The 12,494-nt window shown below is 48.4% G+C and overlaps 2 protein-coding genes across 2 annotated transcripts in view; both read left to right on the forward strand.

The window, feature by feature from the left end:
- Window positions 1-3,747, forward strand: part of col7a1l (collagen type VII alpha 1-like) — a 76,155-nt gene extending 72,408 nt beyond the window's left edge. The window contains exons 108-110 of the mRNA XM_029259475.1: window positions 213-434; window positions 2,188-2,247; window positions 2,405-3,747. Of these exons, the coding sequence (XP_029115308.1) occupies window positions 213-434; window positions 2,188-2,247; window positions 2,405-2,667 (545 nt within the window). The 3' untranslated portion in view covers window positions 2,668-3,747. The remainder of the gene's footprint in view (window positions 1-212; window positions 435-2,187; window positions 2,248-2,404) is intronic.
- A 2,910-nt stretch (window positions 3,748-6,657) lies between these two features.
- On the forward strand, window positions 6,658-10,113 carry ucn3l (urocortin 3, like). Its single transcript, XM_018747259.2, has 2 exons — window positions 6,658-6,798; window positions 8,973-10,113. The coding sequence occupies exon 2, from the start codon at window positions 8,986-8,988 to the stop codon at window positions 9,430-9,432; it is 447 nt and encodes a 148-aa protein (XP_018602775.1). The 5' UTR covers window positions 6,658-6,798; window positions 8,973-8,985; the 3' UTR covers window positions 9,433-10,113.
- The last annotated feature ends 2,381 nt before the right edge of the window (window positions 10,114-12,494 follow it).

Below are 12,494 nucleotides of genomic sequence, written 5' to 3' on the forward strand. Positions count from 1 at the left end.
CACACTGGCTCCTCTGCTCGGTGCCTGTCAGTGCACTGGAGTGTTTCGCCGTGGTGACATGTGTCCCTCGGACCATCGCTGCAAATCACAACTTGATTCAGTGAATAGAGCGTTTCCCACGATGTGTGATCATTGGATTGGGCCACGTTGTAGCTCCGGGGTAATCAATTTACCGTGTTTACCTGAGTACGAACTGTGTGCAATTGTTCCAGGTAAGAACTTCCTGCTGGTGGTGAACTCTGGGGACCCTGACGCAGAGAGCATTTTGATAAGCGAGGGCAAGGGGGGAGGCAACCCTGCAGCCACCTTCAGCTTGCCGGTGGAAGACGAAGGGCTTGATGAGGAGGAAGAGGAAGAGGCACCTTCCCTTGTCCCCTTTGGCCCTGAAGAGAAGATGACGGCGGAGCTCAGCAATCCTACACGTATGTCTTCACGTAGGTGTGCCCGCTAAGCTGTCGGTCCGACTCGCCGTAATCCCTCTCCCTGGGTGGGAAAAGCGCCCACCGCTCCCTTTGTCCTCTCTTCCCGGATCATTTATGCAGTGTGGGCCAAACACCTTTTCTCTTGCCAGTGAGGCATTTAGGTCTTGTCTGGTATTGAAATATTTTTTTGTTTTTACCGCACGTGCACAAGTGAGCGCAGCGCAGGAGTGCCACTAAATACGTTACAGTACCGCGGCTAAGAAACACCTTCTCCATCAATTCAGTATCAGACTTTTTGACTAAATTGACGCACAGCAATAGACCGTAAGGGGCGAAAAGAAGCAAACCGGGGGCACGGGTATGTTTTTCCATCCATTTGCTATCGTGAAGTCGCAGCGTTCTGACTGGAATATTGGAATATGATGGGGTACAATGGGATGTACTTTATTAATCCCTGTAGGCAAATTCTCACACAGCAGCTTAACTCATGACACAGAATGCAACAACCAGGTGTGCAGTTACACACCAGCAAAACACACACACACTGTCTGAAACCACTTTTCCAAAACGGGTCGTGGCGAACCGAAGCCTAACCCGGCATCACAGGCCGCAAGGCCAAAAGGGGGAGGGGACACACCCTGGACGGGACGCCAGTCCGTCACAAGGCACCCCAAGTGGGACTCGAACCCCAGACCCACTGGAAAGCAGGACCGAGGTCCAACCCACTGCGCCACCGCACCCCCAAATAGCAAATAATAAAAATTAAATAATTAAGAAAACAGCACAATCGAGTTCGCAGACAACGGTTACCCTGGAAACCAAAACAATAACAGAATTGGAACGATTCTCAGGTACTCACGGCACTTTTGTTGGAGGATGAGTTCAGACTACAGCGGCGACCGCGTGTAAAAACGAGGTGGGAAGCTACGCTCCAAATCGGAGATGACAATTAGAGGTCACCAGTTCTTATTAGGGAAGATCACTGCCACCTGTATTGGCGTCTCACGAGACATGTTTCAAATAGGGAAGATATGATGAAATTTACCTTTACGTGTGCTGCTGTAGAAAGATGCCATTAAAGTTTCTGAGTTTAAGGACATAGTGATGGAGAGAGAGGCATGTGAGGGGCGAGCGAGCGAGCAGGCCTCCCACTCAGAGGGAACGGATCATTACTCAATCGACCCGATCAAAGGCACGATGAGGCGACGGCGGATCTCTGTTCCCGCCTTTAATTTGTCGGTATCAAAGCGCCACTCGGCTCAGCCTCCCGGCCGCCATTCACCGCTCTGCGGGTTGCATGAGCGTGTTTGTTTTCCTCATCGCGGGCAACCTTTGTTTTGCTGCCGTTCCGCACGTTCCTCACCGCTCTGATGGCCTTTCACTCTAAATTTTAAACGGCTTACAACGTTCCCGAGTGCAACCTGCCCATGGATGTTTCTACAAAAAGGATGCCGCATTCAAACGTCACTGGCAGTCTTGCAATCCTTCTGGAAAGTTTGTTTCCCCAGCAGGAGTCTGACATCCTCTGAAGCCTGAACTTCTCACAGCCGAGTAGGCCATGAGTATTGGGTGCAATGGTGGTTTTGCCAGGTGACAGTGACCGGGGACAGGGGACAGTGATGGCTGATGGAGACTGCCGTGGATTAAAGACCCTGCTACAGTCAGTGGTCCCGCAGCTGATCTGGTTGACATTTCATGGGGAGGATCTGACGCTCATGGGTCCCACCAGGTAGCTCTCATGCCCTTGTCTCCCTCCCCTGTGCAGGCATGGAGCGTGACGCTGAGCAGAGGCAGAAGCAGCGACGACTGCAGTGGCTCCCGACAGGTAAAAATACCATGGAACAATGGGAAACATGTCCTGCAGCAGAACTTCTGTTCACATCTCCTATTTTTGACCTGTTGCACTTGTCATTATTTACCTTGCACCCTGGATCTGTCTTGAGCTGATATCTTTTGTGTTACTGGGTTCTTCTTTCCTGAAGGTCTGACCTCTGACCCCTGCCGGGCACCCATGTCGGAGGGCTCATGCACCGAATATGCTCTGCTCTGGTACCATCATGCCGAGTCTGGTCAGTGTAGGCCATTTGTCTACGGAGGGTGCGGTGGGAACCGCAACCGGTTTGTGACCAAACTGGACTGTGAGAGGTGCTGTGGCGGGGCAAAAAGAGGCATGGAACCAACATGGACAACTGGAGGAGCTGCAGGAGGTAGACAAGATGTGGAGAACCCATCAAGACAGCCATAGTACCGGTGGGGGGGAGGAGCAATATTTAGAGATCATTAAGTCCCGGGAAAAGTGAAGATGTGAGGACATAACCAGCGAAACCCGCTGAAAGAGATATTGTTTGTGTGAAACATCTTTCATCGTATTCCTCTGCGCTGATCTAATTGCAGCATGAGGAACCATAGCAGTAAGAGATATTAATGTCTAAGGAGTGGCAGCCACAAACAAATGGCTCATTACTAGCTCATTACTACCCCTATTGGCCACAAGAGGAACTGACATGCAGCTGTGTGATTTGCTGATGGAGCTGCCCCCCTCCCCCTCCCCCTCCATCCGCCAACCCCCAACCCCACCGGCCTGTTCTCCAACTCTCATTACTCCACCTGTGATTCAAAAAGGTGCTCAGCCCTTCACATTACTTTCATTTTTGTGAACAACAGAAGGAATCTGTTCTTTTATATTGGTAAGAATCACCTTTACGGCAGTGTTTACCTTAGAGGTAAACATCCATCCATATTGACACTATATCCTATAGTTACCATACTGACATATTCGCGTGCATCCTTTGAGATCAGTTTCACCGCACCGTTGCGATGCTAAGAAAACGTAAGTGCGTTACAGCCGTTTCGAAAATGCTGGATCCAGTTCTTCTCAAATGACTAAAACTGAAGGGAAAACACGTTAACCTATTAAACTCAATATGAATAATGTAGCACTGAAGTTCTTCTGAGGATGTAGGAATATCACTGAAGTAAACGCAATTTTCAAACATCCTCGCTGTAATTTTAATCTTAATGCCCAGGATTGGTGTTGGTGAGCGTTGCCCTGTCCCTGTGCATGTCTCCAGCATATAAAGGTGAAAATGCTTCTTCCGTGCAGTCGTAATGTTTACCGCGTCTCCGTATGCAAGTGTATCATTTTACATGGGCAGATGTGTCACCATGGTAGAATCAGAGTTCACCTACCCCTTTTCAGTGGATATTTTGCAGCAGTGACACACTAAAGTGCGCTGCATCAGTGTGTGTGAGATGTGTGTGTGTGTGTCTGTGGAAGAGCCAAGGACTGGAGTGCAGATGCTGGAAGCTGATGCTTACTGCTGCCCCCCCCCCCCCCAATTCTCCTCTTTCTTTATGAATCAAAGTTGACAAAATAAAAAATAGCTCCGCTGTAAAACTGAGCTCCTCCGTGACGGCCGGCTGGGGCGAGGTACATATGTCCACGCAGCAGGGGACGCCGCTGAGCAGGCTGCGGTCCAGATGAAGGAACAGCGAGGCACTGTGGGTACGTGTCGGGGGACACGCTGGCAGGCAGACGCCGTGTAGCAGGGATTCCTGTCGAAGCGGGTGGCGGCTCACCTCCGCGTGCCAGGAGAAGGACACGCCGCGCTCTGACTTTCATTCAGCTGCTGGACAGGAAGTTCTGTTCAAGGAACCTAAGCCGTTTACTTTAGTAACGTGTACCGTTGTGAACATGTACTCAGCATGGATGCTATGGTCCGCTGACATTCCTTTGTGTTTTAAATCCTGTTCCGCATCAAGGGTCTAACAGAAGGGCCTCTCCTAGGACTTAACCCCTCGTCACAAAATCAGTTCCCACACACACCTGTGATACCTGCTACGAAACACAAGGCTCGGTCCGTCACGTGGAGACTAAACCGCCGAGCTGCTTTAACGAATGGGCATGAAAACGTACTTGAACACCTCGCAGCTGGGAATGTGTCGGAAAAAGGAGCGCGGTGGGTATAGATTAGGACACGGCTTTGTTTCTGATAAACGTGCATGTTTCACCGCAGTGCGTTGAGCTATTGTTGTGAGTCATGCAGTCGAACCCCCAACGATAAAGTTTCTCAACGCGACATCAGCGAATGACTCACCGCTCTGGGGTTCTGCAGCTCACATCTGTGGCACGGATCCATTTATAATCAATACCTTCTTTTTTAGCAAACATGCGCTGGCGTGGTTATGACCCTGTCACCCCCCCCACATACACCCACCATCCCCCTTTGGTCCTCTTTATATGAGAACATTAACTAATTCCTCCGTGGCGTATGTACCCCACCTTTGACACGTCTTCCTGAGGAAGTGTTCCGGCATTTATGTGCTCTCAGGATGTCTGGTATGCAGTGAAAACTTTCAGTTCAACAACTTTTTCCACTGCAACACCAGCCCTCGCTCTACACACTCCTGCTGGTGCCCGTGCCCGTAAGGGGTATCTCCCCACGTATCTGCACATGTACCTCCATAGGTATCTGTACAGGTATCTCCATTTACATTTATTCATTTAGCAGACGCTTTTCTGTAAAGCAGGGGTGCGGTGGCACAGTGGGTTTGGCCTGTGCCTGCTCTCTGGTGGGGCTGGGGTCCGAGTCCCGGATGGGGTGCCTTGTGATGGACTGGTGTCCCATCCTGGGTGTGTCCCCTCCCCCTCCAGCCTTATGCCTTGTGTTGCCAGGTTAGGCTCCACTTTGCTGTGACCCTACTTGGGATGAGTAGTTTCAGACAGTGTGTTTTCTGCAAAGCGATGTACATCTCAGAGAAAATACAATTTATGCATTGCAAATATTTCTAGAACTATCTTTACAGGTATCTCTACAGGTATCCTGTGGTACAGTGAGCTCAGTATATTTCATTTTTCCTACAAGCTCATAGCCAAAGAGCAAAGAATGAGGAGGACACCTGAACGTTGCTGGTTTCGCACCAAGGAGGGGTCCGTTTAGAACCCTTAACCCCAACCATTGATGTTTGCGTCCGGAAAAGCCCGGCTACATACTCTGATCAAATTTGTGACTTCTCATAAGTACTGTGTATCACATGTGATTTTTACCAGCTGCGAATACAGCTGTGGAGTTCAAAGAGCCACGATTAAAGCAAAGTGGATGTGAAAGATGTGTGGGAAAAAGAGACTCAGGTTCCAGTTTTAAGGGAGGCCCTACTCGCTTAGAGCACTGGAACTGCTTCAGCGAAATATCCAACATCACCAGTGACTGGTGAGTTATGAATAATAATACATTTGTTTAGCAGATGCTTTTCTCCAAAGCAGCTTCCAATGAACTCTATGTAGTGTTATCAGCCCACACATCTTATTCACCAAGGTAACTTACACTGCTAGATGCACTACTTACAATGTGTCACTCATCAGTGGAACACACTCTCTCTGTCACTCACACACTATGGGTGAACCTGAACAGCATGTCTTTGGACTGTGGGAGGAAACCAGAGCACCCAGAGGAATCCCACACAGGCAGAACATGCAAACTCCATACAGACTGAGCAGGGATCGAACCCCTGTCCTCTCGCACCGCCCACGTAGTGTGAGACAGCAGCGCTATTCGTTGTGCCACCCTACTTTCCATAATAATAGTAATTATTATTCTTGTTATTATTATTATTATTATTATTATTATCATTATCATTATTATTATTATTTAATATTATTAATTATTTTATATTGTTTATGATAATAATAATAATAATAATAATAATAATAATAATAATAATAATAAATGTACGTTCACATTTACATTTATTCTCTTAGCAGACGCACCTCGGCTGCAGCAAAAAGCGCATTTCACCGTAACAGTGCAACAATACGGTGACTCCGCAGCGGTTTGCTGGTCCGAAAAACTTCCTTTGGCCATTTCACCCCTTTTCCCGCGCCCTGCCCCCCGCCACGGGTTCGGATCAGGTGTCGCAGAGGTCGCTTCCCCGACGGCTCGCGCACGAGGCGGTCGAGGCCGCGCGCCGGGAGCTCTCCGCGGTCCTTAAACGCCGGGATTCGAGCCCCTCGCACTGCGGTGTAAGACAAGGTGTCTGTTTCTTTGCAAAGCGCCGCAGCGTCCACACGCACCACGTGGGCTGCTCCGTGACGGTCCGACACGGCTGGCACACGCGCGTGACGTTGGCGCGCGTGGGATTTCGTCGAGTCTTTTAAATGAGTTCTGTTCGGCTGAGGTCAGTTCTGCTCGTGCGGAGTTGAGCTCCAGTCCCGCGATCGCAGCCCTGAGAGGAGACGAGAGCAGAGGGACAGAGTGATTCAGTGAAACTCCCCACTCGAGACCACCAGGAGACAGAAAGAAAAGAAAAAAGAAAGAAAAAGAGAGTGAAAGAGAGAGAAGGAAAGAAAGTTTGCAGAGTGCAGAAGCTCCGGAAAGTGGTAAGTGTCTCGTGTTCCCACAATTTCACACATGATCATACTGCACCGCTCTTTAACACGTACCATGTTTTTCACTGTAAACGTCTCACACTGTGCACAAGAGCAAGGATACTAGTGCTTCAGGCTTGTTTTTATTTTATTCTGTATTTTCTTTTATTTTATTTAGCAATTAGTCAACCAGTGAGACACTTGGAAAGTGGGAACAATTTAGTTACACGTGTCGTGCGCGTTTCGTTCTCTGCGAAGTAAAAGCGCGCTGTATGAATACGTTTCAACAGCAGTGTTCGCGCCTTCCTTCCAAGCGCTGCTGTGTGTGTGTGTGTGTGTGTGTGTGTGTGTTTCCACCACACTCTTTCCCCGCTCGTGAATAAAACGGACCCGCACTCGCTGAGCTGAGTGACAGACTGTTCATAATTACATGTCATTGCCGAGGGAGAGAGAGAAGTCGGTCGGTGTAACTGTGTGTGTTCAGGAACTTCACACACAGGGACGGTCCCTGTTCGCTCCCTGCGAGAGCGCGCGGGCGGGTCCCGCGTGGACGGGTCCCGCGTGGACGGGTCCCGCGTGGGCTCTCTGTGGGCTCTCCGTGCCCGGGGGGACTTGGGAAGCTGGGGCGGCAGTAATGTCCGAGCAGATGGGCCACACGGACCCGCCCCGGACACGGGACACCGGACAGGGACACCGGCTGCGCTGCTCGCCCTTCGCTCAGCCAACCAGTCCAGTTTTGTAAGAAGAAGGGCGCAGGTGACCGGGGTTCGTTTGGGCCCCTTTCGTCTGTGCAGTCCACCTGTAGCAACTCAATTGTTGTTCCCTTAGCAGAAATGGGCATCTGGTGTCCCACTGCTTGGAGCTGCTGCTTTTGAAACGGCAGTAGATCGTAGGTTCGAATCCCACCTCTACCTGTAGTAACCTTGAAGAAGGTACTTACCCCGAATTACTCTAGTAAAATTACTCAGCAGTGCAAATGGGTAAATAACTGTAGGTAGGTGCTAACATTGTAAGTCCCTTTGCAGAAAAGTGGCAGGTAAAGGTGAACGCCATTACTGTGGTAAAAGCAAACCCCAGGAAAGCACGCAGAGCCGTTTGCCTCCCCATCGCTTTACTCCTTTAAGTTTCTTTGTTGCAGTTTTCCAGCTCAATAAAGAGGGAATGTGAGAAGCCCGCAGGATCAGTGTGTAAATACACACTTCGGGCAGAACCACAGAGTGAGGGACACCAGCTGGACACAATGGGCTCACTGATGCTCCGTGGAGGCGGACAGAGTGACAGCGTGGGATGAATCCGCTCTTCAGCTGCCTTTCATATTTATCTTACCTTTCCTATCTAATCGTTACTGTAATGGATCAGTTCCCGTTTATTGTTAGTCATTGCACTCAACTGGAACTTGTACTACACTGTAAAAGATACCGTACCAGTACAGCCTTTCGTTCACAATCACCTTTCCTAACCATAAAAGGCAATTTCTAACCTGCGGGATATGGTCACAAATATTTCTATTTTAATACGCTTACATTTCATTCCCATTTAACTGACTACACAAGTCTGAGTCCTACCTCTGGAAACATTTTAGTTAAAGCCCTGCAGTGATAATCAATTTTACAATGATTTACTCATGTATACAGCTGGGTATTTTTACTGTATGGGTTCAGGGTGAGTACCCTGATCAAGGCTGCTACAAGCAGGAGTGGGTGTTGAATATGCAACCCTCACAACCAGGTTTTTTCCACAATGACTTTTGTGCACTTTCTTAATTTGAATAAGCGTTTGCACTAATAAGTAGTGCTTTAGTGGGTCGATTTGATAAGTTTGATGTTGTCTTACAGGGCAGCACGATGGTATAGTGAGTAGTGCTACTGTCCCACAGCACGTGGGTGGTGTGAGGAGACGTGGGTTTGATCCCCACTCAGTCTGTATGGAGTTTGCATGTTCTCCCTGTGTCTGCTTGGGTTTCTCCGAGTGCTCTGGTTTCCTCCCACAGTCCAAAGACATGCTGTTCAGGGTCACCCATAGTGTGTTCCACTGATGTATGAATGAGTGACCCATTGTAAGTAATGTAAGCAGTGTAAATCACCATGGTGAATAAGGTGTGTGGGCTGATAACACTACATAGAGTTCATTGGAAGTTGCTTTGGAGAAAATAGCCTGGTAAGTGAAGTAATGTAAACATCTTCCAGCCCACAGGGCAGTATGTTGTTGCCCATGAAGACACTGCTCCTCCTGGCCATCCTCAGTGCCCCGACTTACGGCCTATGCCTCCGGCTCTATGGGAGTGACAGCGACCTGCTGTGCGACAACCAGGTGGTCTCCGGGGCCCGAAAGAATGAGCTGTCCGGGGAATCTCTGCCGGATGCCAGGGCACTCCTCTACCTCCCCGAAGACGCGGAGTCCTCTTCCGAGTCCCGAGAAAAAAGGACGTTCCCCGCCTCCAGCTACAAGTACCTGAGCCAGACGCAGCTGCGGGGTAAGATGTACCAGAACAGCGGCAAGAGCGACCGACGAGCCAAGTTCACCCTCTCCCTGGATGTGCCTACCAACATCATGAACATCCTCTTCAACATGGCTAAAGCCAAGAGCCTCCGTGCCAAGGCAGCTGACAATGCACGCCTGATGGCGCAGATCGGCAGGAGGAAGTGAGGGTCCTCCTCGAGGGTCCAGCCCCCCCCCCGAAGGGCAGCGTGCAGGGTGTTTCTGGGCCAGTCCACTCTGCAGAGAATTGTCCTTTAACACATCTAATATTATTTCACCCCCAGACATAATACCTTACAAGAGACTGTAGAATAAGGGAGCAGGAGGCAGCACAGTCTATTTACCATTTACTATCTACCAGTCTATTTACAAATTGAAGTGTGTCATCTTTTAAAAAAAATCATTACTTTAACACTGACAGCAGCACAGATCCCTGCTCCCCATCACTTTTCTAGCAGGCTACAAATTAACAGCTGTAAAAGTGTTGGAAAAACAGTGGCAGTAAGGTTGTGATGCTTCTTCAATTTTCTTTGTCAAAAAATGGGAGCCGGACTGAAAAGTCAGGGAGAGTTAGAGTTAAGTTATTTAATCTTACAGTTCGGTCACTGCTGCAAATGCGACCACTTCTGCAGGAGAAGCTAAAATGCATTTCTTGCTGTTATGACCCCACTGGTATTAACATGTGAAGTGTAAATGTTTCCTTAGTTTTTAAACTTTGTACATAAAGACTTTGTCCTGTGTGGCTGTAGAATAAAGCAGAAACGCACCGACACATGCTTACAGTTGTACCATGTATGGCACTGAAAAATATTTGACCTTTAAATGCCGTCATTTATTTTTATACTTAAAGGGATTATTTTTTTCTCTAATAAATTCAAGCAGATAGAAGACATTTTGTGTTTATTCTCTGCTAACATCACTGGAGTAACACGAAAAGTGTGGCTGCATCCACAGTGTAGAGATTCAGACCAATGGTAAATTTGGTTCATCAGGCTCAAGTAAGTGGTGAGGATGGGGTTTATGTTTATTTTATTGTCTGCTAAACTGTGATGAGGTTAAATCAACTCTGGGGAGGGCTTAAAATCCAAGGACTGAACCTTCTGTGGCCAGTTTTACTGTGTTTGAAGAAAGGCACTGTGGGCGTTGAGGGGTCGTTGGTCACATTGTGGAACAACGCCATACACTGACATCACTCCGGTCATTTATTTAACATAAGACTCAGCGGTGTGAACCAGAAGAGGACCCACTTGCACAATACCACTGGAAACAGGGGGTTGGACCTTTTTCAGACTCCACTGTAGCCACATTGTGCGCCTGTCCACCTAACACACATGAAGGATCCAGCCAAGACCTTCATTCACCCCTTATAATGACATACTGTATGTATCAGGCTCTATGTGGCCAGAGGTCCAAATTTTATTGAGACTAAACAGGATATCTGCTCATACGTGTCAACAGCCTTTTTGAATCAGCATAATAAAAGAATAAAAATGACAAGAGTACCTGTACCTCCACAACTAAGAAAAAATTTCAGATCCCTCTTTACCCGTCTTGGACATACAGAGCAAGAAATTGCACTGCGGTGGAGCTGACATAAAGGTCACTGTTTTTACATGCAAGCAGTTAATTTTGCTTCACTCACCTAAATATATCATGGGCTCATCTGGGATAGGTTGGATGTCAGACAGGCTGTCAGATAAAGTCCATCATACATTTTATCCCAAATGCAGCCTGATTTGTGATGGATGTAGTCATATCCTCCCTTTTTTAGGTACAGATGCGACACAACATGCGGTGCAAATGTAAAATGTAAGTACAGAGTAGGTGGATTTGAAGTTAGGCAGATGTACAGTACTGTACTCCATCCTTCGGAGGCTTGGGGGCCCGGCTCGTGCCGGAGAGCGCCATTGTCATTCTCCCGTTGGACACTAGATGGCAGTATGCGCTTGCGCACTTTCGGTTCGTGGCGGTAAACGTACATGTACATGTATTCATTTAGCAGACGCTTTTCACCAAAGCGACGTACATCTCAGAAAATACAGCGTGCGCATTACATTAACAGGAAGAGAGACATACAGACGTGTGATTCTAAAGTACAGATAGTTTGTTACTTCCCACCATATGAACCAATGTACATCACACGAATAGCGGCATAAATCCGAAAAAAATAACGGGGAATAGAAAAACCGAGTGTGTGGAACGAGTAAGAACACCTGCAAAATACTCAGCGATATATATCCACATATATGATACAATGATATACATTTGCGTACAGGTTTGATTTCACTGGGGACAAATTGGCGATGTAGACCTTGTGTGCAGTAAACCTAACGCATCACACGTTTTGAGGCGGAAAAAGTGTTGGACACGCGGAATAGGTGCTGAAAAACCGGGTTTACTCGTATTTGGTTACAGCACACGGGGAGACCGGAGTGGCTCGCGGCGCCACCTCCACGGCGCGTGTTACGCTGCGGAGTCCTGACGCAAATCGTGCGCAAATAATTCAGCCGACCGACCATCTGCGGGCAGGAAACGCCGGGCAATTAGCGCGCGCACCCCCGGCACGTGTCCAGGCACGAGTATACACACACTGCGTGGCGGTCTTCTGAGGCGAAGCGGCCATTGGCCGAAGTTGTAGCGCAGTTGCGAGCAGCACAGTGCACACCTGAGGCGCCTGTCCTCGCGCCCGTCAAAGCGTTCATTACAGTCAATGATGAATTACCTCAGACGAGGTGTGATCGCGGTGCTTAAATAACTGAGTTTACAGCTACACTTTTCCTTCTTAATTTCGCTCAGGACTCAGAAGGGCCCGGGTTCCAATTCCTGCTTTGCTTGCATTGCAAAACCATTAGACAGGGTACTTACTCTGAATTGCACTGGTAAAAATTACCCAGCTGTATGACATGGTTAAATCACTAAGCAAAGCGGTTCAGAAAAAACACACACACACACACACATTTTCAGAACCGCTTGTCCCATACGGGGTCACAACATAAGCTACATAAATAATACTCAGTTGTTTTGGCTGAACACTTTACCACATGACACACCACTGCTATTGCTGCACTGGGAAATATTTTACACTAGCTACCACACAGTACCGTACTAAACCTATCCCCTCATGTAGCAGTTATGCCTGCTGCGTTCGCCGAAAGGCCACACCAGAGACCTGGAGCACCTGAGGGCATCATGCTTCTCTTGCCACTCTAGAAGAAAGTGCCAGAAGAACA

The sequence above is a fragment of the Scleropages formosus genome, chromosome 2, assembly GCF_900964775.1.
Source record: "Scleropages formosus chromosome 2, fSclFor1.1, whole genome shotgun sequence".
Lineage (NCBI taxonomy): Eukaryota > Metazoa > Chordata > Actinopteri > Osteoglossiformes > Osteoglossidae > Scleropages > Scleropages formosus.

Excerpts from the sequence above, each read along its gene's own strand:
- ucn3l (XM_018747259.2), top strand. The coding sequence starts at position 8,986 with ATGTTGTTGCCCATGAAGACACTGCTCCTCCTGGCCATCCTCAGTGCC.